Raw genomic sequence first — 26,948 nt, forward strand, 5'->3', positions numbered from 1 at the left:
GTTGAATCCGAGCAGTTAGTTAGAATCTTGAGAAATTATATAGATACGATAGTTCGTCAGTTGTTCATTCTCATGTCAATCAATCAACTCATAACATTCATCTTCCGTTTGCAGACTATATATATTCACGTAACATAAAAGGCAGCTTCGCTTAGAATTCGAAATTCCAAACACAACATCTATCCACAGATTCATATAGAAAAGATGGCCCAGAAAACAATTTTGATCACTGGATGCAGTGAGGGTGGAATTGGAGATGCTCTCGCAAAAGCTTTTCATCGCCAAGGTCTTCGAGTTTTCGCTACAGCTCGAAATCTTGCTAAAATCGAACATCTTAAAAAGTTAGGACTTGAAACTCTTTCATTAGACGTCACAGATTCAACATCCATCAAGATGGCTGTTGATGCTGTCCAGTTAAAGACTGGAGGAAAGTTGGATTTCCTCGTTAACAATTCCGGTGGTGGTATGTTTTAAGAGTCCATATGGCTGAACCGGCATCTCAAAACAAAGCTGACAAATTTTAGGTTACGCCATGCCATTGCTGGATACTGAAGTATCAGTTGCTCAAAAGATGTTCGACACCAATGTCTTCGCTCTCGTAGCAGTAACACAAGCATTCTCGCCACTTCTTATTTCCTCTAAAGGAACAGTTATTAACATCGGCTCAGTCGCTGGCATCAGCCCTGGATATTGGCAAGGATATTACAATGCAAGCAAAGCAGCAGTAAACATAATTACTGATCAACTTCGTCTCGAACTCGAACCTCTCGGTGTCAAAGCCATTCTTGTGATCACTGGTGGGGTAAAAACCAAATTTTTCGACAATCAACCATCGGTTAAATTACCAGATAACTCGCCATATGCCCCGGCGAGAGATCTCGTTGAATCTGCTGCGGCAGGAGATGTCGTATTGAGTACTGCAATGGATGTCAATGTTTATGCCAATAAAGTAGTGAAGAACGCTTTGAAGAAGAATCCACAGACACATCAATGGGCTGGTGGAGATGCTTCGATAATTTGGTTCGTCTCGACCTTCTTGTGGCATACTAGTTGGGTACGTATCTAATCTTCTGGGTGATTGATGGCACTAACAAGTAATAGGATTTGTTGCTACCCTCACGATGGCGCATACCAGAATTAAAGAAGAGGATCTCGGCGGCGAGAAAAGAGCAATAGGTTGCAATAATTGAGCTGGTGTTTTGTTTTAGGTATTAGGCGTTGTTTGGTAATGTAATGTAAATTTTGAGAAATCATACTGCTCTATCCTATTCCTTCCCACATACTTCCATTGATTACCGCTCCTTAACTCAAGTTTCTTTGCATGAAGCGGTATCAGTAGTCACTACGTGTTACTGCTACGGAATCAGAAATGAAAGAGGGATGGATATCAAGCTGCGAGGTTGTGATCAGAACACAGAATTTCATCCTGTGAACTTCATTTTATCATCTCTTATTCAGCGAGAAATTGATGCTGCAGTGTTCTCCGACATGAGATTCTAAATTCTGTTAGACATATTATCCACAAGGTTTCTGTCCATGAATCATTACTCGATTTGGGAAAGTTCCCACAAGATGATGATCCAAAGCTAGGCCTCGCAACCAGAGAAGATGTCTGCACCTGTCTTTGTCACTCATCATATTGACTCAGTTGGATAATTACCTTATTTGGCTACACTGAAATAATATGCAGAGCGTTTCCAGATTTATTTTTGAAGTATACCTTTGGAATTTTGAGAGACTACATTTCAGAGTGAAATGTCCTGATCTGATCAGGACAATAGTATTTCCCGTATTTCGTATACAGGTTAGTTTAGTGGTACATATCGAATTTTTTCGAAATACGTACGTATGTAGTATAGAATTCAATATCACTGAAAGTATTTAATATTATTTAGTTATTCAATATTATTAGCAATATACTGAAATACTGGAATCCAATATAAAATATATATTCCTATCCAAATTAGACTAGAAATAAGAGATTCCTATTCATATTAGGTAATAAAATTCCATTCCTTATTCGAATTGATATGAAATCCCTTTTTTCTAGCCTAATTTGGATAGGAATGTAGATTTTTATATTGGATTCCAGTATTTCAGTATATTGCTAGTATTCTTTAAACATATGAATATGTACGAGAGTGGTATAACCTCCTTTCTATACGTACTAGCTGCAATATCAATATGTTAATACGCGCCACAGTTTCACTGTAGTATACTATTGCCTACACTGCCTGATCATTTGAGGTATTCACCACAAAGACTTATCATTGATGATTCTGGAGATTCGCTTAGTCTAAGAACTCCACTTGATAGTTTAAAAGGCTTGTAAATGATGTTTACTGTTTCCGTTGCCTGCTGGAGAAGAGTCCTTCTAATACCTTCTTACAAAAGAGCGGACTTGTACATTGTCTTCAACTTTTATGCCAGCCCTTATTCTCCCCATACTCAAAATCCTTGCCCGAGCTCCCATGCGTACATTATCCTCAATTACAGCACCCTTTTAAATGACTGCCGATTCTTCAATCACAACAATCCTTCCGATTATGAATTCTTGTTCAATCGATACATTTGCGCCAATATGTGCATTCCAGCCAATCTTCACGCCAGGTTCCACTTTTGTATGATTGTTGACCTCTGTTTGGCCAGCGATCTGAAAATTTGCGTAGACGTGTACACCAATTCCAATCACTACGCCAGGACCAATGTAAACATCATTGTCAATTCTGCACCGAGATTTAAGGATAATCTTTTTTCCACTGGCGTTGAGGTGAACCATATCGCCAATCATACCAGGTTCGCAGATAATGACACCGGATGTGCCGCTAATCTTGATACTGCAAGTAAAGTTGTCAGTAGAGCTTTCGTTTCGGATATTGAACATATATCTCTTTGATGCATCGAAACCAGAGCAGCGTGTATCTGCCTTTACGGTATTATGCCCAGTGAGTATTGTGTTAGTAGCGGCCAGCCTGGCTGCAGCTTCGCTGCTATAAATTTGTAAATTTGCTTATTCGTAAGCATCAATGCTGGTAGAATAGACGTTTTGGCCTGTGAAATTAGTCAAAGCTTCCCGCTCATGTCTGTCAAAATCGATATTTGGTGGTATGTATGCCATTTGTTGATTTTGCTATTGATATGAATACTATTTTTGTTTTCCTATGAATGGTGGAAGAATAAATATAGATCATCCATGATTTCAACACCAGCGGATTATCATTTTGGGAAACAGAGATCGAGTGATTGACTTATAGATCGTGATGTTCGACATTTAAGGAGCCACAGCCGGAACCTCTCGATTAGTATGATTTGGAGCCGTTTCAATAAGCCACAAGTGCGGGCTTACCACTAGTCTGACTTTGGTTTTTTGAATTCTGTGAGATTGTTCACATGATTGGAGATACTTGCTTCACTTTACACATTATACCGCTGCAAAGTACCGAGGACTTAGATTCAGTCTACCAGTCTGAGTTCTTAGGCACCCTGGGCAACGAGTAGAAAGGGGCCTTGGTGTCAATTGTATGCGCACGTTAGTCATCTTGAGAAATGACGACTGAATTTTCTCATAGTAGAAAGTTTGAGTTTTAAAGTTATCTTGGGAAGTCGGGAGTGGGGGCTTTCGTGTCGATATATGACATTCCAGAAAATCACGATTAAAATTCCAATCCCAGTAGCTGATTCATGAACTCTGGTCACTTCTTGTTGCGATACGAGTGAATATACGCACGTATTATAAATAGCTTTCGTAGCTCTAGAACCTAGAATAGATGAGACATAATATCAATGAATACAGCATACCTATTGTGAAGACGTCATAATCACCACCGAGGTGATACCAACACTTCCGTATTTCAAATCACCAGAAGCTGAGCATACATGTGAACATATACGAAAGCTTATTAATGTATGTCTAGCTACGGGACAATGAGAGAAAAGTAGACCAGCAAGTGTATTCTCACGCCTGCTATACTAACGTCTACCCCGAACACCAGGAATATTCTTCTCGTCCACTTCACCTTCTTGTAAGGTGACCCCTCTACCTACATGTACTCCTCTAAGTACGTGAGCATCGTCGGCTATGAAAGCTCTGTCTCCAATTCTTGCACCTTGCCGAGCTTTAGCGTGCCCTTTGATCCGAACCTTCCGACCGAGCTTCGCTGCACTGAGAACGCGATATTGCGGCAACAGGAAATTTCTTACCTTCTCAGGCCATTCTTGATAGTCTAAAGACTCCTTTCGAATATCGAAGCTTTTGAATTCCATATATATCACACTGTTATACCCAAGCAGCATAATATGCACACAGTGATCCATTATCGCATACACTCCTAATAGCCTCAAGATCTAACCTCCGTCGTCCTACTCGACAAAGAGTACCTCGTGTTTTCACTCAGAAATCATGACAATTCATCGCCGAAATCTACTCGAGTTGAAGAGCAAGGATAAGTAAGAGACTGGATTGCAAATTTCCAGCACTACATCCAGCCAAGTTCATCCAACTGGAGATCGAAAAAGGAAATACTCAGCGCGAACATAGGTAGGTATCAAATTATCGCAAGTATTTCATTGGAATTCGATTCCGGAGTTTCCAAATCCTAGAAGATAGATGATAATCTACACAATGAATCCTGTAACATGGCGTGATATTATGATATTATATTATCAGGCTCACATTTCTCAAGGTATTTATTATTCAGAGCTGAGTTCGATATACTAGTTCAAACACAAACATGATTTACAAGTGCGGTCTTGTTCACTTCTACATAAAGCCATCCTCATCATTATGATAACGAGGTTATGAGTACTCATCTCAGTGTTTCACCACTATCACTATACTCAAGAGCCTTTTGAAACGTTAAAGCCATCAGATCTTGAATGTAAATATCGAGATTATATTAAAGATTTGCAAACAACATGCCGAGTATTAAGACTGTGCCGAAGGTCCACATCAATACAGTTTGGGGTCTCACTCTTAGTGCAAGTGAGGATAGGGATTTTCATCATATCTAGCGATACTTGCAGACTAGGAGCAACTATAGAAAGAAGCCCGAAAACATCAACGATATATAACCATCGAGGTAGCGACATATACGTATATAGGTGTTTACCTGACTCCAAATACTCCTACACACACCCTGAGGTCCAAAAACAAGATGCCGCCAAATCAAAAAAGCATCAAGCTGAAGGTTACTGCTTTGGCAACATAGCTCCGTGATCAAGCCTCCTGATAATCTTGGCAGGTACACCACCAACAAGACAATCTGTACATTCATCAATATGTAAGCGAAACAATCCCCCAACCTGATCTATCGCACGTGCTTGAAGCGCGCATTATGAATAACAAGGTTGAAAAGCCCAACTGAGAAAGGCACAGTACTTACTTGCTTCAACATCCTTGGCCACAACAGCCCCAGCTGCAACCGTCGATCCATTCCCAATAGTAACCCCTGCAAGTATAACTGCTCTTCCTCCAATCCAGCAATCGTCGCCAATAACTATTGGTTTTGCATAAGACCCCATCTGGCTTTGTTTTCTCGACACAGCGTCAAGTTCATGCGTATCAGTGCATATACAGACACCAGGTCCAATGAGAACACGGTTGCCAATTTGAACGGGTGCACTATCAAAAATCGAGACACTGTCATACCAGCCTTAGTAGAATCTTGGCCGGATAGCAATACATGACTTACTCCCTGTTAATATAGACGTCTTTACCAATAAATGTGTTGCAGCCCCAGGTACAGAATAGGGGAGCCTCGATATTGGTATCCGAACCAAGTTTGCCAAATAAGGTCTTGGCTACAGCCATTCGACGAATTCTGAGGTCGTCAAGAGTATCTTCATCGTTTATGGAGTTGTCGTTGAATTTAAGTAAATGCCGACGTACGTTCAACTTGAATTTGGGCATACAATCGGCTAAACACGCTTTGAAACTAAATGCCACAAGAATTAGTGATCACATCAATGTATTATTGAGTCAAGATGTACTGACTTCATTCCTGAAATCATCCTCTTGAACTCATCACACATAGGCTTCGGAATGTCGGCACTTTCGACTATTTTTATCAAGTCTTGGTTGAATCTTACGGCCGCCATGATGCTGTTCCCTTTTGGAGCTAAATAGAAAAACAAAAGACAATTTCAAGATTTATGAAGGCACTGCAGAGGAATCGAAGTGAATCACATTCATGTACTATACCTCAGATTTCTATGGCGTGACAATTCAAATCGGAAAGGTTGTAAATCAGTCTGTACCATTCAGATTTCAAGTAGGTAAGAAGAATAGTGTTGTGAACCAATGTCAGAGTACCAATTGGATCGTTGGATATTGAAGGAGCTGAGAGAATACAGCCACTCGGCGTAGAATATGTCGATCATGTTTCGTAAATGAAGACGGAATTCAATGGAATTGTGAATCATGAAAGTAGGAAAACCTCTTGTGCTACTTTTTGGAAATAGAAATATACTTGAGTATGACCAACCTTTTGCGTGTGGGAAACCCAAAAATAACGGAAACGAAATCATCGCAACTCGAAACGGAACTGATATTTTGCTGACCCAATACCAATAGAGATCAATGTCTCCTAAACGCTATGCTCCAAATTATAAAAGTAACTATTCGTCACAATTCTTTTTCTTTCTTCGACTTCTCGGGTCGTTCTAACAAATGTTCCCGACCCGTGACAGGTGCGTTACCTACGGCAGGTTTACCGCCGAAGGTCTCGAAGCCTTTATGGAATACAAATTCAACTGCTTCCTCGACCGGCTTGTCAAACAAGAAAGGTAAAGCGGGTACAGCAGCCAGTCCCAGACCTATGGGGCCCCATGTTCTAACCTTTACATTCTTGACATTCTTCATATATTTACCGGAATACCGCACAATAGAATGAATGGTAAAAGCGGGTAAACCTGATCGCGTTAGTGATGGGCTCGTGGTGGAACTTTTCTAACATCAATTTCGGCATGAATGTGAAAAATGAAAATCAATGCACCTACCCATCGAAGCGATTCCTTGAAATAGGGCACGCTGTGCCATTACTGTCCTATAATCATCCAGTGGCGCCACTTGACGAGGTTTCAGTGACACTCCGTTCTCATTGGCGGCTATCTTAAGATCCGTCTTTGCATCATTGTATCGATCGTGCATTGCTTCTCTCGGGAGTTCCGGATGCAAAACCTCCTGATTCCTACAATATGCCTTGTATCCCTCATGTGTGACATCGCCAATAAGATAGGCCCACGAAACGCCATAAGCTGCTCGAACCCAGTTTGGATGAGCTACCGGTCGAAAAGACTCCCCGATATCTGATGTATAAGCTACGTACCGTTGCGCAGATAATAGAGCTATCAGAGATCTTAGCTAAAGTTCTAAAACTACATGCTGTATGAGAAAACTCACCTGTTCGTATGCGAGTAGCATATGCCGCATATCTAATATTGCTTTCGGTGGTCTGAGGAGCACTGTCGCATCACGATTAGCATTTTGTGAGTAAAAATAGTGCTTGATGAGTCTATGTGAATCTCGAGTGCAAGAGACTAGCTAAGACAAGAGTCGCATGGATACATACTATCCATCATAAAGCTCATCGTAGAAGTTATCCTCCTTATCTGCTTTGTCTACAATTCTTTGCATTCCATCAGGAAGCTTTTCCACGTCCGGTAGACCAGTCGAGGGAGGACCTCGAGAGCTATTGTTATCTTTTCCAGCCATTTTTCGTTTTTATACTGAAGAGATTGGAGTAGAAAACAAGTGAATAGTAAACAGTGTATCAAGTAGCTTCGAAAATCGGATTGGCTGTTTTAATTGTGAAAAAGGATACGTTGTATGTTTGGTAGATCAAAGACTGGTGTCTTTTGTCGCATTCCTTTTCTATGACCTCGGACGGAAGAACTCGTCAAGTATTAACCGGTGTTCTCGTCCGGTCCTGGCATGGGGAAATGACGATACCCACGAGTGGGGGATTGATTGTTCCTGGTACTCCTCTAATTCCTAGACGCTAAAAGGTGGAGTGGAAAGCTGGAAGCGGAGCCCTTTTGCTCGCCTCCTTGCTTTGTTCTGTCCCTCAACGCGGGACGGGAAGACAACGGCATCTCGGAATCTTTCGGTGCGCGCTTGGCGCTTAAATCGCCTAGCTTGGAAATTTGTATGGCTCCAATTCAATCAAACTGTGCCGGATCAATACTATCACGAACCTTCACTCCGTCACCGCAATCATATTCGAACAATTATCGATTTAGTCAAATCTTCGAACTTGTCAAAATGGTTTCTTACTACCAAATCGCCGGAAAGCAAGTTGGCTCCCACTACGTAGGTGGCCTATTTTGAAGTCCTCTACTCAAAATCTTTGATTTTTCCTTCGTGCAATTGAACAGGCTACGCAATGAGCAGAAGTCAAGGAATATTACTGACAGGAACCGCGATACTAGTTAGCTATGGCAGTTCTCGGTTCGTTGGCTGGTGTCGTCACTTTGTCCACTCGTGGTGGATCTGCTGCAAAGAAGGAGTCAACTCCACCAATTAACGCCAAAAGTCCAGATGAGGAGAAATACATTAAGTAGGTTCAATGAGGGAATCTATTGATCCCACAGGCATATATCATTTGCATGCTCTAACATCTACTAGGGACTTCATGGCTAGCATCGAGGGAAGCAAGAATGGAAACAACGCAGACTTGACCAAGAAGGACGCAGGAAGATAAAGGATATATCATGAATTGAAAATGAGCGGCTGAACCTTTTTGCCAATCGACTTCGCAAGTTCGGGTGTAAATATAGAATGTGGTCAAACCCCCATCAAATCGAGCAGACATGCAGATACCATATTAAGATCCGAATTCCACGATCTCCCTGATATTCCCCACCCCCATCTTCATATCGATTACCAGTAGATGAGCTCCAAGAGGAGATAACATGTACTTGCATTGATTGGAAGGAGCATCGCCATTGTGACCAAAGGGCCTACATTCCCGCAGCTGTTAATAGACGTTGTTCGCAGTATCATGATTTACTTCTTTTCGATTCATTCCACGGTTAGTGCCTGACCAAATTTTATCTATCATCAGCTTCTGAAGCTATTTTTAAAAAGTTGCTTGTTTGTAGATTCTATTATCCATCAAAAGTCATATTTCTTTTCCGATTTCCTTGCTCGATTCACAGAGCTTCATCCACAGAGCGATGAGAAATACGAAAAAATGATCCTCCTCACCCCACCCAATTCCCCCGCTTAACTTTACTGTACTTAACGTTTTCTTCATTAAAAACTACCAAGAATTTTCCTATGCTTTGCAAACTTCAAAGGCCACTCTGAATTGATATTAGATCCTACCCAAACTTGCCAGTCTAGTTGCCAAGCACTATGCAGCCTCAGCAATGAAATTACGTTAAACAGCAATGTCAAAAGCACGGTCGAAATAACTTCAGACCACCACTCACCTTTGGTAAGCAGGGTCAATAGGGTTAATTTTAGGTCTAAATACAAAGTTCGGTCTGTTGGCCGCACACTATCCTCTGAGCTTGAAGGGGAGCTTCCCTTACCACGATGTGAGTATTTGGGATTTACAAATTATACAACGATACGAGAGATTTGTGGATGTGAATTCTAGACAAAGCTGTTGATATACGTTTACTGTGCTGATATTCTCTGTCAGCATACATGTTCCAAATTGAATGTTTGGAACTGTATGGATTCTCATGGCTCATCCTGAAGTAGATTTGTGTTTGTATAAAAGGACTGCGATTCACCACCGAAGTCGAGATCAATATCAAGCTCTCAATCACTACTTCACTTTACACTCAACTTCAACTTCTAGGACATGAACTGTTCTCGGTTTGAGCCTATTTAGCCCGGAAATGTCTCTTCTAAAATCTCCTTTGTTTTACCATATACCTACAACATGCCACCATGTAAACTTACCCTACGTATCAGAACAGGTAGACCAAAACAACCTTGTAACTATCTACCGGCGAAGAAAATCAAGTTTGGATTTGAGAGAGAAACTCCAGATCGATCAATATGTCACTTCATACATTCTCCCCAAGTGGGAACAAGCATATGGATCAGTTTCTTCCAACACGCAAGACAGAAATAATCAAACCCCACAAAATCACGGTCCCAACCCGGGCTAGAGACAGATATTATCAGGACCGCTATCACTTTATGGAACTACCCCAGCACAATGATAGTGAAGAAGGGTAAGCTGAGAGACAGGCACAGGCGGATGAGAGAGTGAAAAGGGAGAAAGAGGCAAAAATGAGGCAAAACAGAGACTTAAAGAAGATAATAATAGTCAAAAGGAGCAGGACAAGAGGCTCAAAGGCTATGGAGAGCCGAAGTCGAGCAAAGGAATTAAAGAGGGGCTCAATATTCTGCCGGGTGGAAGTTCGAGGAGATACCAGACATTGTAAGGCATATTTGTTGGACAGGGCCGGATGAAAGATTGAGTTCTCATACTGTTGGGTCCTGGCTGGTTCAGGCTGGAGTTAAGGTTGAATTCAACTTCATAGTAGGGATTTGTATAGACTCAAATATCATTCATTATTTGGCAGAGCAAGAGATTTATGTGAGAAAAGACGTTTCCATTGTGGCCCTTAGATTTTACCAGGCACTCGTTCTCCACCGCTAGCTGTCCATCTCATGGAGCCAACAAATATTGTAATCCTATTTCACGACCACGAACTGGGTATTCGCATTCCGAGGAACTACTTTCAATCTTTACCCAAAATTATCCAGACATAGCTTGTGAAGCAGAATATTTTCAACACTATCCAAGAATTTGTCCACAGACTCTTTGGCATAAAAGACTTCATTATAATAACCGGTAATCACGCATTTGGTCTGCTAAGACCACTGATATGTGCCCAGGTGTTGTTCAATAAACTCAATACCACTAAGCGAGGAGGTACTGGGTATGAGTATTCCTGGCGCCGGAGGTTACGCAAATGCAAGAACCATCATTTCAAAGTATTCATCGTAGGAATATAGAGCGGGAAAAAGATTCCGTGAACGCATCTGGTTGTAAGTTTCAGATAATATTAATTGCGCAGAAAATCCGGCTGAATCTGAGCTTGTAGGCAGTTCGAGCACATATACACTCACATGACTCTGTATGCATATAAATTGTCGATTGCTGAGACCAACCACATTGAAAAATATTCTCTTCGACAAAATATAGGAGCTGCCTTTCATCGGTGAAGCTGTTTTGGCATTCAAAAATTACTATGGAACAAATTGAGTTTAAGCTTTTCTTGAGAAACGGAAGAAAAAGGTTAGGGTTCTTTTACATAGTACTTTCAATCTAAATTGAGGAAATGTTCTCAGTTCAGATTGGAAGTGTGGGTGATCGAGGGAGTAGAAAATGGTGTGCGTTAGCGGCAAGGTTGACGAAAACTAATTAGCTCTACACACGTACGGTCACAAGTTAAGTTTTCAAGGAAATTCTCATTTGCCCTATTGGAGAGACAAAGTTGAGGAGTTACAGACGTTAAGAAAACACCGATCACTTAGTGAGTTTGAAGGGGAAACTTACATTATGACGTCTCTGGGCAAGCTTTATGATAACAAATAATAATATTCAGATGATACTATTGATGACCGCAGATTTGACCTTGGCTAATTTGATGAATCGAAATTTACAGAACGGCTCTCAATACATAAATGAGGTTGAAGGTTGAACGATTTTCAAGTTTGATAATAAGGAGATCTAGCATTGCTTGGCTACCCCATCGATGCCACCATCTAACATGTGTTCAATCCTACTGCAGTATATAAAATCAATTGATGATTGCCCTCTGTACAAAGGACAGATTTAAAGTTTAAGTTATTCACAGCCGTACTAAACATGTTCAACCAGCACCTAACCTACAAGCTAACCGTAGGCTAGAACTAGCTTCCCACCATCACTTTATAATGCAACATATAAGCTTTGAAGAATATTACTCCAGATCCCTTGAAAGTATCACTTTGCAGACGATATACAACGACGGCAAGTCCATCCAGACTGATAATAAACTTTACAGGGCATTTTACAGCCAGCAACTAGTATAAGAGTCGCTAAACAACATGCCTTACTTTTCAAGCATCAGCGACACAATGTGGATGTGCTGTAATAACGCATCGAGGGATATTCAAGGGGTGAGTTTATTCCCAAGAATAATACAAGACGCTAATGATATGCTGACTTGAGATTTAAGTGCGGTGAACGTAATAGGATGAAGTTGGACAAATGTAGCAAATGCTCTCATGAAAAATGCGATCAATGCAGGGTAACGCGATTACAGTTGTTGATGGAGGACTTCATAGACACTGATAAAGTAAAGGAAGCATTGGAGTCGCAGTTAAAGGAAACTTCGACAGTCAAATCTACCAGAAAAGTAAATGATATTTAAGGACAGTGCTGGTCGACAGGTATTTTGCGGAATTGCAGAGATTTCATGCAAGATCGAAGGCATCCAAAATCTCGAATTACACTCTCAAACATAGAGGCAGGCACAATATGGAATCGCAACGAAAGCCAGGCACATTTATTTGGTGGAAATATGGAGATAAGATTTAAGGGCAGTCAGCGCGATGTATCGAGAGAAATCTGGGTCTGCACTTGCAGATAGATCTATGGCAGGAATGCGATTTTGTCCCTCCAGAGTTTTAAGACTTTCATTTGACATCGAATTCGGGGTGGGATCCATCAGGATGCATTAGCATGGGAGGCTTGTGCTGCGGCGTACCTCGAATGAGTGCATGTTTCAATATTCCGATAAAGTAACACCGTTCATCACTCTGCGCATATATGTCGCTGATAGTCTCTATGCTGTGTTTTGTTTAAAATTTGCGCTATCTCGTTTGAACGATCGCTCACGAGACTTCTGTTACATAATCGCGACACATAAGCCCTGACATGCTTTGTTTGTTCATAGTTCCATGGTATCCTAACGCCATAACGTGCAATCGTCTCAAGCCAAATACCTCAGAAAGCTGGAATAGCTCGTTCTAGAGGATCCCTTGCTGTCTCCCAAGCCAACCAATCGGACCTTGTAGTACTGCAGTGCCATTAGCATTTTACTCCGAGTCATTTGTACAGACAACTTACGGTAATAATCCCATTCCATTAACCTTCCATATTCCTAGCGCCAAGGCTATCACTTGACATGCAACATATGCCAGTTTGACTACACCCAATTTTCCCCTTGTTCCTTCACTCTCAAAACGTTCAAATGCTTGATTTGTAGCCATAAGCCCCATCAGAGGATTCTTGAATGCCATAACCACCATCATGATGGAAAATATTTGAAGAGAGTTCCCTGACATATACATCATAATCGCCGTCATTGGAAGTTGTTTGACAGGGGCCAAAGCCACTTCCCATGCTTTCTTGATCTTCAGCGTATCCATTTCAGCGGAAGTCGGAGGTTGTCGTGGGGTTTTGGTGGTTTGTTTCTGGAGAACACGATTTTCAGCAGACAGTTAATAGTATATAGGTCGGAAATAACATACTCGGCTTGAAGAAGAGGAAGCTGTGTATCCTGGAGGATCCGGAATACCTGCTGATTTTGGCTTCGATAATGGTGGAGTATTAAGATCTACAACCCATTGAGGAGGAGGGGGAGGTGGTGAAATCGCGAGCTCCGCCATTTCGATAAGTTGCGTTTCGGCGGTTGAAGGATAATAGAATAGCCTCGTATTCTTTGTAGATTGTCGTCGTCGCACGCCGTGTCAAATTAGGTATTAAGGCAGAACCTACAAATATTAATGCCTACCTAGTATAAGTTCCTACCTAGCAGATAGCAAGGAAGCAGTACACTGTTGATGGAACAAGCTTCCCACGCTAGCTTAAATCCGCGATCCCGAGCTTACTAGAGCCACCCCTTTAGATGATCTTTACTTCACGTCGTTCTTAAAGTCCATACTGAATTACACGAATTACAAACATTGCATTTACATTTGATGAAATTATATCTGCGAAATTCAAAATTCCTCAAGTTGATGGAGAGATATCTGCGACAAACTCTAATACTATACTGTCGGTGATTGTGGCGCATTGTCGATTTACCCTGTGGTGCCGGCTTGGGAAACAAACGATCTCAGTGGTCGACGGATTTCTTACGAGATTGAACTGGGAGAGATTGAACTGGGAGGGTTTCGTGTGCGATTGAAGGTACAGCGACATAGTCACCATACACACAAAGGGATTGAGGCTCGCACATCATGAGCTCAGGCGGGGGAGATGCGAAGCTCTTTGCAAGGGTATGTCACTTGGATCAATTATCATACAATTTCACGGTTTATTATATATCATTTGCGCCTCAACTTCCTTTCATGTGCTCGCCCGATCTGTTGCATATTTGTAGCACCTAAGATGCTTGGGGTCTTATGGTCTGCAAGATTTCAATCATCTCGGAGTTCACAATGAAGGCGCACCCTGCATTATGTTTCTACCTTCCTATATACCACCAACCGGATATGGATCAGTTGGCTCACTTTATAATCATTCTCCACAGGGCAAAGTCGCGGAACTACGATTGGAATTGAATAGTGGTGGAAAGAAAGACAAGAACCATGCCGCGAAGAAGATCGCTTTGAAGAAGATTGTAGCCAACATGACCATGAGCAACAATGACATGGTCGCTCTGTTTCCTGATATTGTTGGGTGTATGCAAATACCCAGCTTGGAGATTAAGAAGATGTGGGTTGACTAATTACATTGAAAGTCGCGCGAATGAATAACTAACACAAAAGTAGGTGCTTCCTGTTTCTGGTCAATTATGCTCGTATGAAACCAGATGTCGCTGTCAAGGCTTTACCCACTTTGCAAGAGGCAAGTTCCAAATTCCGCACTTCTCTGCTGAAACTAACCATTGCGGACCAGGATATGAATGATTCTAATCCTCTTGTCAGAGCTCTTGCATTGCGCACGATGTCATACATTCACGTTCGAGATTTTGTCGAAGCTACAGTACTACCTACAAAGCAACTCCTTCGAGACGCAGACCCGTATGTTCGCAAGACAGCAGCTTTCTGTGTCGCAAAATTATACGATCACGATAGGCACTTGGTTGAGGGCTCAGATCTAATCGACAGATTAAATTCGATGTTGAGGGACGATAACCCAACGGTCGTGGCTAGTGCATTGGCCAGCTTGATGGATATCTGGGAGAGGAGTGATGCTATCAAGTTAACTATTGACTACGGTAATGCCTCTAAGATGGTTCAAATTCTCCCAGACTGTTCCGAGTAAGCATCCTACTCTCCAATTTTCCATTGAACGACCTAACATTACCAACCAGGTGGGGCCAAACATATATCTTGGAAGCCTTGATGTCGTATGTTCCACAAGAGTCCTCTGAGGCCTTATTGCTAGCGGAGCGTATATCTCCACGTTTATCACATTCAAATTCTGCAGTCGTTCTTACATGTATAAGAGTCGTTTTGTACCTCATGAACTACATTAATGATCAAAAGCAAATATCGGCATTATGCCGGAAGCTCTCGCCCCCTTTAGTCACTTTATTGGCGAAGGGTCCAGAGGTTCAATATCTCGCATTACGGAATGCGCTGTTAATATTACAAAGAAGGCCGGAAGTTCTACGCAACGATATTCGAGTATTCTTCTGCAAATATAATGACCCAATTTATGTCAAGGTAACCAAGCTGGAGTTGATCTTCATGTTGGCGAATGAAAAGAATATCCAAGAGGTGCTTACCGAATTGAGAGAATACGCCACAGAAATTGATGTTCACTTCGTCCGCAAATCAGTCCGAGCAATCGGAAAGCTTGCTATCAAAATCGAGCCTGCGGCTAGACAGTGTATTAATACATTGCTGGAGCTAGTGGCCACAAAGGTCACATACATTGTACAAGAAGCAACAGTGGTAATTCGAAACATCTTCAGAAAGTACCCTAATCAGTACGAGTCCATAATTGGTACATTGTGCGAGAATTTGGATTCGCTAGATGAACCCGAAGCCAAGGCTGCCATGATTTGGGTTATCGGACAATATGCCTCTCGGATAGAAAACTCAGATGTATTGCTTGAAGATTTTCTCTATTCATTCGCGGATGAGCCAGTGGAAGTTCAACTTGCTCTTCTCACCGCGACCGTTAAACTGTTCATTCAAAGGCCAACAAAAGGGCAAGAATTGGTTCCTAAGGTGTTGAAATGGGCCACAGAAGACACAGATAACCCAGATTTGCGGGACAGAGGCTACATGTACTGGCGTCTGCTATCTTCAGATATGGCCACAGCCAAAGCTATTGTTATGGGTGAAAAGCCTCCGATCACAGCTGAATCGGAGAAACTCGACCCTGCCACTCTTGAGGAGATGTGCCTTAACGTTGGAACTCTCGCTACTGTTTACCTGAAACCTGTCCAGCAAGTATTCCGTTCCGCTCGCCCACGTCGCCTTACAGACTCGCCCGCTCTACAAAAGCAACATCTTCCAAATGGGGATTTGGACGCTCAGAAATCACTTTCTGCATTTGGAAACTCTCAACCCATGATGAAACCCGGTGGACAAGGTGATCTCGCTGCAGCAGTCGATGCAGCAGATGCGTTCTTTGCCGGTGTTGGCCAGCAAATGGCAAGCATGAACTTGAATGGACAGGATGAAGGATTCGGTGGTAGTCCTACCGTTGGTAGAGGCGAGATGCAATATGTGGTTAATCAGAACGCACCCGAGCAAGTTTATCAACCTGCAGTAGGACAGGGTTCCAACGGTGACTTACTTATGTTTAATTGAAAGTTTTTAGCGACTTGTTTCTGCTACGGTATTCGGGGAAGGGTTTTATGGCTAAACATATTTGTACTCGATATGATATATTAAATAAATGGGAATCTTCGTTTTTCTTCAATTACTGTTCTCGAAATTTAGGATAAAATAATTACAAATAATTGACGAAGTAGTATGCTCCGGGTCGGTATCAATAGTTAGATGGTACTGGTTGTGAGCGATAGCGAAGACTGAAGAAATGCGATCAAGGTATTGATTACTCCACACTAACAAAGCAGATGCAAGCTTCCAATATTGAGGAACTTTTGATTTCGGAAGCATAACTACATTCTATGGTGCCACGATTGATTTCCAACCGTCATATTTTCCCCGAAATTTCACATGAATCGGCTAACAATCATTCATTCCTAGACTATTTGGTCATGTTTATTGGGAAAGTTGAATGGAAATACCAATCAATATATGTGCAGTCATTACCCCGCGGAACCACAAACTCTACGATATGCAACAAGAGACTTCTTGACCGGGGTGATTGGTAACTTGTGTAACTGACATCCTTGGCCAGCCGATGTCCCTAACCGAGCTGGACCCCTTCGTCCTCTCACAGAAGGCCTCGGTGCCACCAACATCCGCCACATCAACCTTTCAAGTTTTTTTTTGAATGCATGGCCTTGGCGTTGATCACAGTATTCTTCGTCATCAGAGGTGACTTTAACGCATGGAAATTCTATCATATTTCGATCGGCTCGTTAACCTCCACTAATTTCCCATTCGGGACCTGATTTCCAAAACCTTGTCAGCGACCGTGGTTATAAATTATCCATTCGTCCACTCGCTTTCAACACCAACTTCATGCGCGGTGACCATTTCAATTATAGTCGCGCCACGTGCGAATTGCAATTCTTCTGCAATACTGTAGAATCAAATATCTGCAACAAGCAATGCAAATTTCTCATCATCGATTCTTCCTACAACCTATTTATAGAATATCATGACTCCAGTGTCCAGAGCCATTAGAAGTGTCTAATGACGAAGCTCCTGTCGTTCCTATTACCAATTCAGTAGTTCTTCATCGGGGACTTCGGCTTGTTTTGCGCTTCTTCTCAGTTTCTTGCCTGTTAGTAAGGGCTTCGAGGTTCCAGGCCATGTATTCTCTGATATTGTATCCCAAGATGAAAGGGCTGGAAATTGTGGAATCTCAGGTAGCGATTTCAATGACGACGATAGATGCCCCGAGATTTTATCTGGCCGTTTGTCCAAGTGATCTTTCTGCGCTCGCTTCAAAATGTAGAAACGCTATGATAGATATCCAACAAGCTCTGCAAGGGCTTAGGCAAAGGAAATAGAAGAGTGAAGCTTATTTGATCTCTGAACTGCAATTTTCAAACGCGCCATCCTGGGTTGTGATGCAGCTTTCCGCACGGGAGCTCGGAAAGGAACTGTGCATTGTGGATGATACCTCAACATAGAGGACATGCAGTTTTTAACTCGATCAAGACTCAAGAGTAACGAAATTTTCCTTGTCATGGAGCATGTACGCAAATTTCCTAAGAAGTAAGCAGCTGGTCGACCCTTGATACAAACAAACATTTCTCCGAACGTAGCTTCCCGTAACAAACAGAAATAACTATGGAATAGGGTCCTTAAAGGATGCAAATATTTACTTTTGGGCGAAAATTTCATTGTAAAACATGATCAGATGTTGGTAATGGAAGCATGCATAACCACACGGTCGAAGAATTCTAGAGAAAGTTGTGGATCGACGGTACTTTTATTATATCAATCAGTCAGATATTAGGAAAGGTTCTGAGCCATATAGAAAGTCATCGTGTTGTCTCACGCTCCAGAAACCCCTATATATCTATAGAGGTCTGATCTCAAGTCCTGGACTCGAGCAATTCCAAGCACAACGTGTATTGTACCTCGTCCACTTATGATCAACTTGCATGCTGATACAAGTCCCTCAAGAACAAGCCAAAATATCAATCAATTCAAATGCCCAGTTTCGTCTCGACAATTAGAGGTGGCTGCAAAGCACTTTTCACCTCCTTAACTTCGACCTTTTCCGGCTTTAAAAGATGGTTCCATCGTGAAGTCAGGCCAACACTCGAGGGCATTATCTCCACAATCAATCGTCTATACCGTACTCATGTGCGTCCATTCATATCACGCTATGTTCAATTCATCTGCGAGCACCCACTTCCAATAGCCCTTGGAATTCTGAGCATCGCCGTGATTATCTGGCCTGGCATTGTTACCGCACCATTACTTGCTCTTTTGGGTTTTATGATCTCAGGTCCTGTTTCTGGTAATTAGATTTTTGAATCTTCTAACACCTCCATCATGTATCTCCTGTTGGTTATCTTTTCAAGCTGCTCTTTCTTCCGAGATGGTCGACTAACGCAGGCCCACATTAGGATCTATAGCCTCACTCACTCAGACGATCCTCGGAAACATCGCTGCTGGTAGTGTATTTGCGGTATTACAAAGTGCCGGTATGGTAGGTTTCGGGCTCGTGATGATTAATGGTGCTGTTGTTGGGATTGCTGCTTTGGTCTTAGCTATGATTACCATTCACTTGATTGCGGAGTGGAGAGTCTAGAAAGAGAAGATGATGTGGAATGGAGCGATGATATGGTGGTTAAGTCGGTCGAGTGGCTGTGGGTTAACGTGAGATAGTTGAGATGGATAATGTTAACGAGCCTTACGTAGGTGAGAAAAGAGTAATAGTCTACTTTTTGAATGGTTACTCCAGATTCAGTAATCTTTTGTATGATTCAGACAAGTGATTACTCCGATGTGATTGAGTCGTTTTGAATAAGCGAAACGAAACAATATTTTGGGGGCATGCTAACTCTACAACCCTGGCCGGATCTTCAGTGACTACCTACGTAGTCAAGCAATATTTAATCCGTCCGTGAAATCTCAGAATATAATAAAAGAAGATTTCTCTTAATTTTGCATGTTAAGAATGATCTATAACCAGTTCTTGACCGGGTGCCAGAATTCGTGTACACGGGTACTGTCAGAAACGGAAGTTGAGTGGCTCCTACATTTATAGACAATTCACAATTCTCTCTGAATATCATGAGCCACTAGGGAATAGAGCTATAGTGTAAGTCATGGCTTTGAAAGGTAATAATAACTGTCTAAAAGCAAGTATCCTAAATTATATAGCTCTAAGATCGAATCTTGCCGAGGAACAGGGTATTTAGGGTAAAGAAGCTAACAAACAACGCCTGCAACAAGGAAACCCAAGGAAATCAATATGTCAGACTCATAAACCTTCCCTCCCATTCGCTCCTCCCTCCGTTTCGAATGCCTTCTTCATAAATCCATTTTCCAACCCCTCCCCGAGTGATCTGGTACCCGATCTCCAACTTATCCTCATCTTCTTTCACCTTCTCTGCCATATTGTTTTCTCGCTCATCTTCACTCTTTCTATACCCAGCGCCAGGGAACTCCCATCCAATCTTAACCACTGTTCTCTTCGCTTCTCCATTAATCAACAAACTCGGCCTAACCACCATCCACCTCTTTCCTTCTCCTTCTCCCGCCCACCTCACAATTTCCTCCTCCATTCGTATCTTATCCTCAAATGGGGTTTTTCCAAGACTGTACAGCGGTCTCATCTTACAAGGAATATCCCTTCCTTTCTTACTAATTCCTGTCGTGCTAACCACTATCACTTTCGTCTTCACATTCTTTGATCCATACTCTAGTTCTAGAGAATCCAATGTGCTCAAGATACTTTTGACACCATCCTGACAGAGAGTTGGGTCTGACCATTTCATTGAGAAAGTTGAGGCACGGATGAGAGTCATGCCTAGAGAAGAAACAACGATATCGACGGGGAGATTGGTGGCTGGGTCGATAAGGGCGGATTTTAAGGCGGTGGCATCGCGAATGTCGCCTTGAATGATATGAAGATTGGGGTAGATTGTTTCATTGGAGAATTGAGAGAGTTTTGACGGAGTACGACACAAAACATTGAGATGAGTGGTAGATGAGGAAGAGAGGATTTCATTGAGTATTGCAAGTCCAGTTCCACCAGTCGCACCAAAAAGGGCGATTGAGGGGTTGACTTGGGCTGCAGTCATAGACATGTTGAATATGAGAATACTATTTGAGTTTTGTAAAATGAAGACTGGGTGATGTGAAGAAATAACTTTGTAATTCTTGTAATTGAATTGTGAAATGAAGTGATGATATCGGAATTGAATCAAAGGGACATACCTCAATTTTATACTTAATTAATTAGACATCGTGTACAGACTTATAATTAGAGATATCGCTGATCGGGCCAAATTCTAGGACATCGTCTTGAGGCACATTGTTACGCACGTAAACAAAACGTACATTACGCGCGCAGGGGAAGCGAATCCTTTACGTCAAATGAAGACTTCACTCAAAAACCACTAAGGGTGGGACAGAGAGGTAAGACTGAGTGGTGGAATTGCCGTGGCTGTGCGCAACATTCCCCCGACTCCGTACGGAGTTAGCTGCGTGAGCTGAAATTGTACCGACCACGTGACAACTCGAGGAGAACATAATTCTGAGCTTGTCTTTTCAGATAATCGAATTGCGATGGTCTAGGTTCAGTTTGATAGCCATAGAGACAAGAACAATTAAATTTTACTGTAGTGATGAGACTCTAGATGGTACTCCAAATTTCAAACTGTTCAATTTCCAGTATTTAGACATCTGTAAAGTTCATATATACTCACACTTCAAGAATTCTTTTCCAAACCCTGAAGTGAACATGTTATTCTACGATAGAATCAGTGATCGCTCATATTTTCGACCGTAAAAACAGCTGAAAAGTTACTAAAATCTTCATTTTTTAAACTTCCTTTTAGAAAAGTCTTTTAACCCAGCCGGTGGCCCCCTCAACCTCAACTCCCTCTTGCTTCAACAGACCCCGCACCTGGCCGTACCAAAATCGACTACCAAGTTCTTAACGGCCAAGTATACTACTACATGACCAAACCTTGTATCAAGAAACGGGTAGATTTATTTCAAATTGGTCTTATGTCCTGGTTGCTTAAAATGAAAACTTTTTCCACAAGAAACTTTACATGGATATATACATATATACTGCAGTCGGCTTAAAGCAAGATAGGAGAGGTGACATAATTTGCCTGGAAATGGAAAAGTGGTGTTCTAAAGAGAAGCATCAACTCTGTGTTTCGAGGGAATAGATGGACAGTATGGCGGAGGAAGGCAGCATAAATAAGATTTAATTGAACCAATATTGCGGGTGTTGTTGTCAATAGGGAAGGTAGATATCATCATTCGAGTGTTGTGAATAGAGACATGAAATATCAACCCTGGAGTCGAGCAGGCATACTCCGTGAAATTCTATTCGCATTGATAGAATCTGGAGCTGTCTACACAGATACACACAGCTTATAAGTATTTCGAGCTTCTAATCTTCTGAGATTTCAGTAGAGGTGCCAGGATGGTAAAGGTAGAACCAATCGTCGGTCAATGCAAGCCAAACACTCAGACTTTTTCTGGTTCCGTGTGATATCACAAATTCGTGATCGTTGAACGGATCCAATCTTTGGACTGCCAAATTGTTCATCATGCCAGTATCTCCTGCCACAATGACAACCACCATGATGCTGATGTGAGAGTCTGTCACCGATCGGTTTTGGAATCAAAGGTCCTACGAGGCTCGGATGCAGGAAACATAACAATAAAATGACTCAAATGCTGGAATTCAGAGGAGTCCACTTTGGATTTGATGACTGCATGGAACTACCTGCGTACGATATCACACAAATACATCGGCGCTCCAACCATAATCATAAGGGCCGACCCGGAAAACTAGACCTGATAGATAGCCTGACTGCTTAGTGATGGAAACGGGTAGCATTTTGCGTTTCTCAGCTAATACCTCAATGATCAAGTTCTATCACCGGATATGTGATTGCTTGGTCCAATCGTTCTTGGTTCATGTGACCAACATACGCAATTTTAACATTTTGTTGCACATCTTTAAATTGTGTTGGTTTTTTTTGGCGTTGTTCGTTTGCTTACATATCCGAGTTTTATCCGAAATGAAGCTAAACAGCCCACTTCTCGTCACTCATACTCGTAGTTTCTTGGTCTGACCATCTGACATTCACATCTTTACAAGTTACAAGTTCATATCTCGACATACAAGGAAACACCCAGCTCTTATTTTAACCTCGACAGCACCCTCCTCATTGCACTCCTAACAAATACGCATACATCGATATATCGATATCTTCATTATGGTAACAAAACATTCCTACTCCTCCTGAAAACGCGCCATTAACCAATTCGATCAATCTAGTCTTCAGAATCGCGCCTTTATACGTTCAGCACCGAAACGAAGGCACATCTACGTAAATTTAGACTCGGGACTTCGCGCGCAAGTGATCCTCAAGCTGTTATATGTTTGTCTCCCTCTCCTTTCAAGATATTTGAACGTTCCTCCAAACACACCCCACAATGATTACACACCAGTTGCACCACCACCTTCATATAACCCTCGGGTTATTGCTGAGAAACAACTTTGATTTTATTTAAATGAGTATGGGATATAAAATATCATCAAACTGCTGGATTGTTATGTGAAATGGAACGTCTGCTGATTCCCTCTTATCCCTTAGATCTGATTGATAAAAGCAATCTCGAAATAAAACAAGATGAAGATGGAGTTGTATATAAAGATCTCGACTCTATAGGTGACGACCTGCCAGATCATTCACCTCGTTTTATCCTCCTAAGCTATCCTTGCACACTGGTATGTTATCCCTTTCCTTGTGTTCTACCCATCAAAAGCTAACCTACCCTAGCCCTCTGGCCGTCTCTCCGTCCCATATGTCCTAATCTTCTACCTCCCACCCACAGTCAATGCAGAACAACGAATGTTATATGCTGGGGCCAAGGAGCTGATGAGAAATACCGCGGAAGTTTCGAAAGTGTTGGAAATTGAGAGTGTGGAAGATTTAGAAGAGATACCTGGTAAATTAAAGGGCGATGAGAGATAAGCAATGAATCTTGGATAGGAAATGAAATGAAACGAATGATGATCGATAAGGATGAATCTTGAACGAGTAACGACTCCTGGAGCGATTCAGCGATTCAAAGACTACATGATTCAGTAGTTCGAGCTTTCTCAGTGGGGCCTCGACATTGGATACTTTCATTGTCCAACCTTGTATTTACTAGGTTAAGGGCCTTTTGTAAGTGCTTTGCAGCTGTGGTTCCTCAGGGCACGGAAAACATGATGGAGTGCGGGTGAAACATATAGGGCATAATATACCATAATGTCCGGTTAGGAGAGTTAAAGAGATCTCAAGATCCAACTATAGATGCAATATCTACATAATGAATAACACATATCATCACTCTCAATTATTGACAACACAAATTTTCTTCTGCATTTGGGCCAATTTGGGCCATTAATACAAATCACTCTTTTCATCAAGACCACTCTGAATAAAATGATTTAAAGGAGAGACTAATGTTTTTCGCACTGAATCATTCGGGCAAATTTTCTTCCTCACACCCTGTGAAGTTCCCCGATAAGGACTACCATGTAGAGTTGGTCAATTTATGTAACCACGGGGGAAACCTTACATGTGGTAAATCCATATTATAACGCTTCTTGAGCTAGACTCCTCTCAGTGAGCTTTTTTAAACCCTGTCCAGCAATTCACCACGCCAGTCTTCACTTAAGTTACGACCCAATGGGTTGTAGAGGAGCAAGTATAATTGCACTACAAGCCACGATGCGCAGAGAAGATAGAAATGGGCACGCTGCCAGCAGCAAGATATAGTTTGTCATGTCCATGTCATAATTCATTCATCCCGTAGGGAGCTATTTATTGACGTATACCCATCCGACAATTCAAAAACCGTATCCAAAGCAATTCATTCCATTCGTACCCTCCATCCCACCCATCATGTTTCTTCAAATCTGTCTTCAATCAATGTTCCTCCCAGTTCCCTTCTCCAACCCTGCATCCACATCCTCAGTTGATTCATTTTCCACACCCCCATTTCCTCTCATCTTCTTCATACTCTTCTCAATTGTATCGTGGCCTGCTGCCGCTGCCAAATCACTATCATGTTGAACATCAAAGCTCCTTCTCAGATACTCTGGTCCCACAAATGTCAATATGATCACATAGGCGTATACACAACCCATGAAAATACAAATGACCTTTCCGTATTCAAAACGGGCTGTTTTGCCTTTGGGTGGGAGGGGGAAGTCTTCTCCCAATTCGGCCTCGATAGTCGAACTAGCAGAGGAAACGAGATTTCCGAGTTGGTATGCGGTACCGACAACGAAGGTTCGGAAAGAGCCAGGAGAAAGTTCCATGAGATGGATGGGAATAACACCCCAGGCTCCTTGGACACAGAATTGTTCGAAGAAGGCTGCAGCAATGACGGCGCTGGAAGAGGTGTATGTGTAGGGGTAGAGGAGAGCGCCGCCGAGGATGGAGATGACAATTATGGAGAAGCGACGACCGAAGATTTGGGAACAGTAACCGACCAAAGTACCACCAGTCATGGCACCAAGATTGGCGACGACTTGGATGACGGTAACAGCGTTTGCGGAGAAGTTGTATTGGTTTTTAAGCATGGTTGGGTAGAGATCTTGGGAACCATGAGACTGGATTTGGGTTAGTATGAATACTGTAAGATGTCTTGCAATCAGTGGTTAGGGGAGAGCTTACCATGAAGTTAAAACCAGCCATGAGAAGTACCAAGTAAACCAACAAGAGCCAATGCTCCCTCAATGCTACCTTTCCTTCAGCAATAAAGGTAGCTCCGATATTACCTCGTTCATTTCGAACAAGAACACGCTCCTTGTACGCATCTGTTTCCGGGAGACAGAGACGGAAGATAATGATGAGAACAGGTGGACCTGCACCGAACCAGAACAAAGGTCTCCATCCATGACTAGTGGTATTTACTAATCCTCTAGCAAAAGCTGTTGCGAGAAGATATCCAAAAGCATATCCTTGTTGAAGTATACCGGACATCAAACCACGAGCTTCTTCGGGACAATCTTCAAGCGCGGTAGCGGCAGCGTTTCCGTACAATCCTCCCATTGCAATACCGAATAGGGCTCTGCATGCCAGGAATTGCTTGTAGGTTTGACAGAAACCGGTACCGAGTTCGAGAATGATGAATAGAATGTTGTTGACAATGAAGGGCCATTTTCTGCCATATCTATCTGCTGCGAGTCCGAAGATAATAGAACCAACAGATCTCAACATGAGAACCAATGTAATACCCCATGTGATGTCCGTGGTAGTCTTGTCAAACTCCTCTGCGAGGTCCGAAACAGTAAGACTAACTGTAAAGAAATCGAACGCATCCCAAGTCTAGGCAGAATGGTTAGCGGAAAAGAGCTAATGCTGTCAACGATCCAGAACATACCCAAGCAACAAACGCCACAAGGAAGAATAGCCATTGTTTTCCATTCAACATAGCCAGAAGTTTGAATGGATTAGGAGCCTTGTGCATAGGAGGCTTGAGTGTAGAAACTCGGGTCCTGCAATACTCCCCAATGGACATCTTCTGAGGAGATTGAGATTCGTTTACATGGGCATCATAGCCTGCAGCACCGTATTGGTCTGCCATGTTGAGCTTTGATGTCTGTAAAAGAGTTATTAGCTTTCGGTATAAAAAGTTCTACTGCGATAAGTAGGATTGAATGTATGTTGGTACCTTTCGATTCCCTTATTGTCCTAATTTCAAGTCTTATGATAAGGTATTCAAGCAATTAAGAGATCGATGTCGTTTCCAATTGGAAAGTAGAGTTACAATATTCTGTATTCACTCCAACAGGGGAGTGATAGCCCGTGTCCACACGAAGCTCGACTTGAAATAAATGAAGAATGAGGATGGTATGATGAGATTATTTCAGAAATAAGAGGCGGGGAACTACCTACTTATCTGTCTCTCATTCGAACGCGCATGTAGCACAAGGAAACGTTCCAGCGATAGTTAGACACCAACTTTTTTTACGATCTTCCATCTGCTAACCGTGGATACATGCATGCTTCCATCATCTCCTCTAGGACTCTGATTCATCAGCTGGTGATTTAGCGTTCGAAAAATGTTTGATTTGTTCTTAGCGCAGCCATCATCAACAGTAAATCCTAGCGCTCCCCGCATGGAGAATGGGGGAAAAATGGAACGTAATCCAGTGAATAAGCTTGTTTGATCCTGGTTT

General features: G+C 42.2%; 14 protein-coding genes across 14 annotated transcripts; 6 read left to right on the plus strand and 8 right to left on the minus strand.

Moving 5' to 3' along the window:
- Positions 1 to 204: 204 nt before the first annotated feature.
- On the plus strand, positions 205 to 1,205 carry EAE97_004842 (uncharacterized protein; the record flags this gene model as incomplete). The annotated part of the gene is made up of 3 exons (XM_038875354.1): positions 205 to 463; positions 525 to 1,054; positions 1,102 to 1,205. 3 exons carry the CDS (start codon positions 205 to 207, stop codon positions 1,174 to 1,176), a joined length of 864 nt encoding a protein of 287 aa, XP_038733711.1. The 3' UTR covers positions 1,177 to 1,205.
- Positions 1,206 to 2,503: 1,298 nt separating this feature from the next.
- Positions 2,504 to 2,884, minus strand: EAE97_004843 (uncharacterized protein; the record flags this gene model as incomplete). Its single annotated transcript, XM_038875355.1, has 1 exon — positions 2,504 to 2,884. The coding sequence occupies one exon, from the start codon at positions 2,882 to 2,884 to the stop codon at positions 2,504 to 2,506; it is 381 nt and encodes a 126-aa protein (XP_038733712.1).
- A 1,085-nt stretch (positions 2,885 to 3,969) lies between these two features.
- EAE97_004844 (uncharacterized protein) lies at positions 3,970 to 4,263 on the minus strand (the record flags this gene model as incomplete). The annotated part of the gene is made up of 1 exon (XM_038875356.1): positions 3,970 to 4,263. One exon carries the CDS (start codon positions 4,261 to 4,263, stop codon positions 3,970 to 3,972), a length of 294 nt encoding a protein of 97 aa, XP_038733713.1.
- Positions 4,264 to 5,187: 924 nt separating this feature from the next.
- Positions 5,188 to 6,096, minus strand: EAE97_004845 (uncharacterized protein; the record flags this gene model as incomplete). The annotated part of the gene is made up of 4 exons (XM_038875357.1): positions 5,188 to 5,261; positions 5,382 to 5,638; positions 5,691 to 5,933; positions 5,993 to 6,096. 4 exons carry the CDS (start codon positions 6,094 to 6,096, stop codon positions 5,188 to 5,190), a joined length of 678 nt encoding a protein of 225 aa, XP_038733714.1.
- Positions 6,097 to 6,622: 526 nt separating this feature from the next.
- EAE97_004846 (uncharacterized protein) lies at positions 6,623 to 7,711 on the minus strand (the record flags this gene model as incomplete). Its single annotated transcript, XM_038875358.1, has 4 exons — positions 6,623 to 6,909; positions 6,997 to 7,344; positions 7,400 to 7,461; positions 7,569 to 7,711. The coding sequence occupies 4 exons, from the start codon at positions 7,709 to 7,711 to the stop codon at positions 6,623 to 6,625; spliced, it is 840 nt and encodes a 279-aa protein (XP_038733715.1).
- A 161-nt stretch (positions 7,712 to 7,872) lies between these two features.
- Positions 7,873 to 8,699, plus strand: EAE97_004847 (uncharacterized protein; the record flags this gene model as incomplete). Its single annotated transcript, XM_038875359.1, is given in 4 exon segments — positions 7,873 to 7,975; positions 7,995 to 8,308; positions 8,428 to 8,555; positions 8,624 to 8,699. 4 exon segments carry the CDS (start codon positions 7,873 to 7,875, stop codon positions 8,697 to 8,699), a joined length of 621 nt encoding a protein of 206 aa, XP_038733716.1.
- Positions 8,700 to 12,058: 3,359 nt separating this feature from the next.
- Positions 12,059 to 12,384, plus strand: EAE97_004848 (uncharacterized protein; the record flags this gene model as incomplete). Its single annotated transcript, XM_038875360.1, has 2 exons — positions 12,059 to 12,130; positions 12,190 to 12,384. The coding sequence occupies 2 exons, from the start codon at positions 12,059 to 12,061 to the stop codon at positions 12,382 to 12,384; spliced, it is 267 nt and encodes an 88-aa protein (XP_038733717.1).
- Positions 12,385 to 12,959: 575 nt separating this feature from the next.
- On the minus strand, positions 12,960 to 13,624 carry EAE97_004849 (uncharacterized protein; the record flags this gene model as incomplete). The annotated part of the gene is made up of 3 exons (XM_038875361.1): positions 12,960 to 13,032; positions 13,083 to 13,429; positions 13,487 to 13,624. The coding sequence occupies 3 exons, from the start codon at positions 13,622 to 13,624 to the stop codon at positions 12,960 to 12,962; spliced, it is 558 nt and encodes a 185-aa protein (XP_038733718.1).
- A 573-nt stretch (positions 13,625 to 14,197) lies between these two features.
- EAE97_004850 (uncharacterized protein) lies at positions 14,198 to 16,729 on the plus strand (the record flags this gene model as incomplete). The annotated part of the gene is made up of 5 exons (XM_038875362.1): positions 14,198 to 14,236; positions 14,491 to 14,675; positions 14,732 to 14,807; positions 14,859 to 15,223; positions 15,277 to 16,729. 5 exons carry the CDS (start codon positions 14,198 to 14,200, stop codon positions 16,727 to 16,729), a joined length of 2,118 nt encoding a protein of 705 aa, XP_038733719.1.
- A 1,986-nt stretch (positions 16,730 to 18,715) lies between these two features.
- EAE97_004851 (uncharacterized protein) lies at positions 18,716 to 19,322 on the plus strand (the record flags this gene model as incomplete). Its single annotated transcript, XM_038875363.1, has 2 exons — positions 18,716 to 19,028; positions 19,138 to 19,322. The coding sequence occupies 2 exons, from the start codon at positions 18,716 to 18,718 to the stop codon at positions 19,320 to 19,322; spliced, it is 498 nt and encodes a 165-aa protein (XP_038733720.1).
- Positions 19,323 to 19,983: 661 nt separating this feature from the next.
- Positions 19,984 to 20,826, minus strand: EAE97_004852 (uncharacterized protein; the record flags this gene model as incomplete). Its single annotated transcript, XM_038875364.1, has 1 exon — positions 19,984 to 20,826. One exon carries the CDS (start codon positions 20,824 to 20,826, stop codon positions 19,984 to 19,986), a length of 843 nt encoding a protein of 280 aa, XP_038733721.1.
- Positions 20,827 to 22,148: 1,322 nt separating this feature from the next.
- On the minus strand, positions 22,149 to 22,343 carry EAE97_004853 (uncharacterized protein; the record flags this gene model as incomplete). Its single annotated transcript, XM_038875365.1, has 1 exon — positions 22,149 to 22,343. The coding sequence occupies one exon, from the start codon at positions 22,341 to 22,343 to the stop codon at positions 22,149 to 22,151; it is 195 nt and encodes a 64-aa protein (XP_038733722.1).
- Positions 22,344 to 22,983: 640 nt separating this feature from the next.
- Positions 22,984 to 23,745, plus strand: EAE97_004854 (uncharacterized protein; the record flags this gene model as incomplete). Its single annotated transcript, XM_038875366.1, has 4 exons — positions 22,984 to 22,986; positions 23,046 to 23,148; positions 23,365 to 23,498; positions 23,551 to 23,745. The coding sequence occupies 4 exons, from the start codon at positions 22,984 to 22,986 to the stop codon at positions 23,743 to 23,745; spliced, it is 435 nt and encodes a 144-aa protein (XP_038733723.1).
- Positions 23,746 to 24,683: 938 nt separating this feature from the next.
- Positions 24,684 to 26,353, minus strand: EAE97_004855 (uncharacterized protein; the record flags this gene model as incomplete). The annotated part of the gene is made up of 3 exons (XM_038875367.1): positions 24,684 to 25,376; positions 25,441 to 26,094; positions 26,150 to 26,353. The coding sequence occupies 3 exons, from the start codon at positions 26,351 to 26,353 to the stop codon at positions 24,684 to 24,686; spliced, it is 1,551 nt and encodes a 516-aa protein (XP_038733724.1).
- Between the last annotated feature and the right edge of the window lie 595 nt (positions 26,354 to 26,948).

This window comes from Botrytis byssoidea (genome assembly GCF_014898295.1).
Source record: "Botrytis byssoidea strain MUCL 94 chromosome Unknown BBYS_008, whole genome shotgun sequence".
NCBI lineage: Eukaryota > Fungi > Ascomycota > Leotiomycetes > Helotiales > Sclerotiniaceae > Botrytis > Botrytis byssoidea.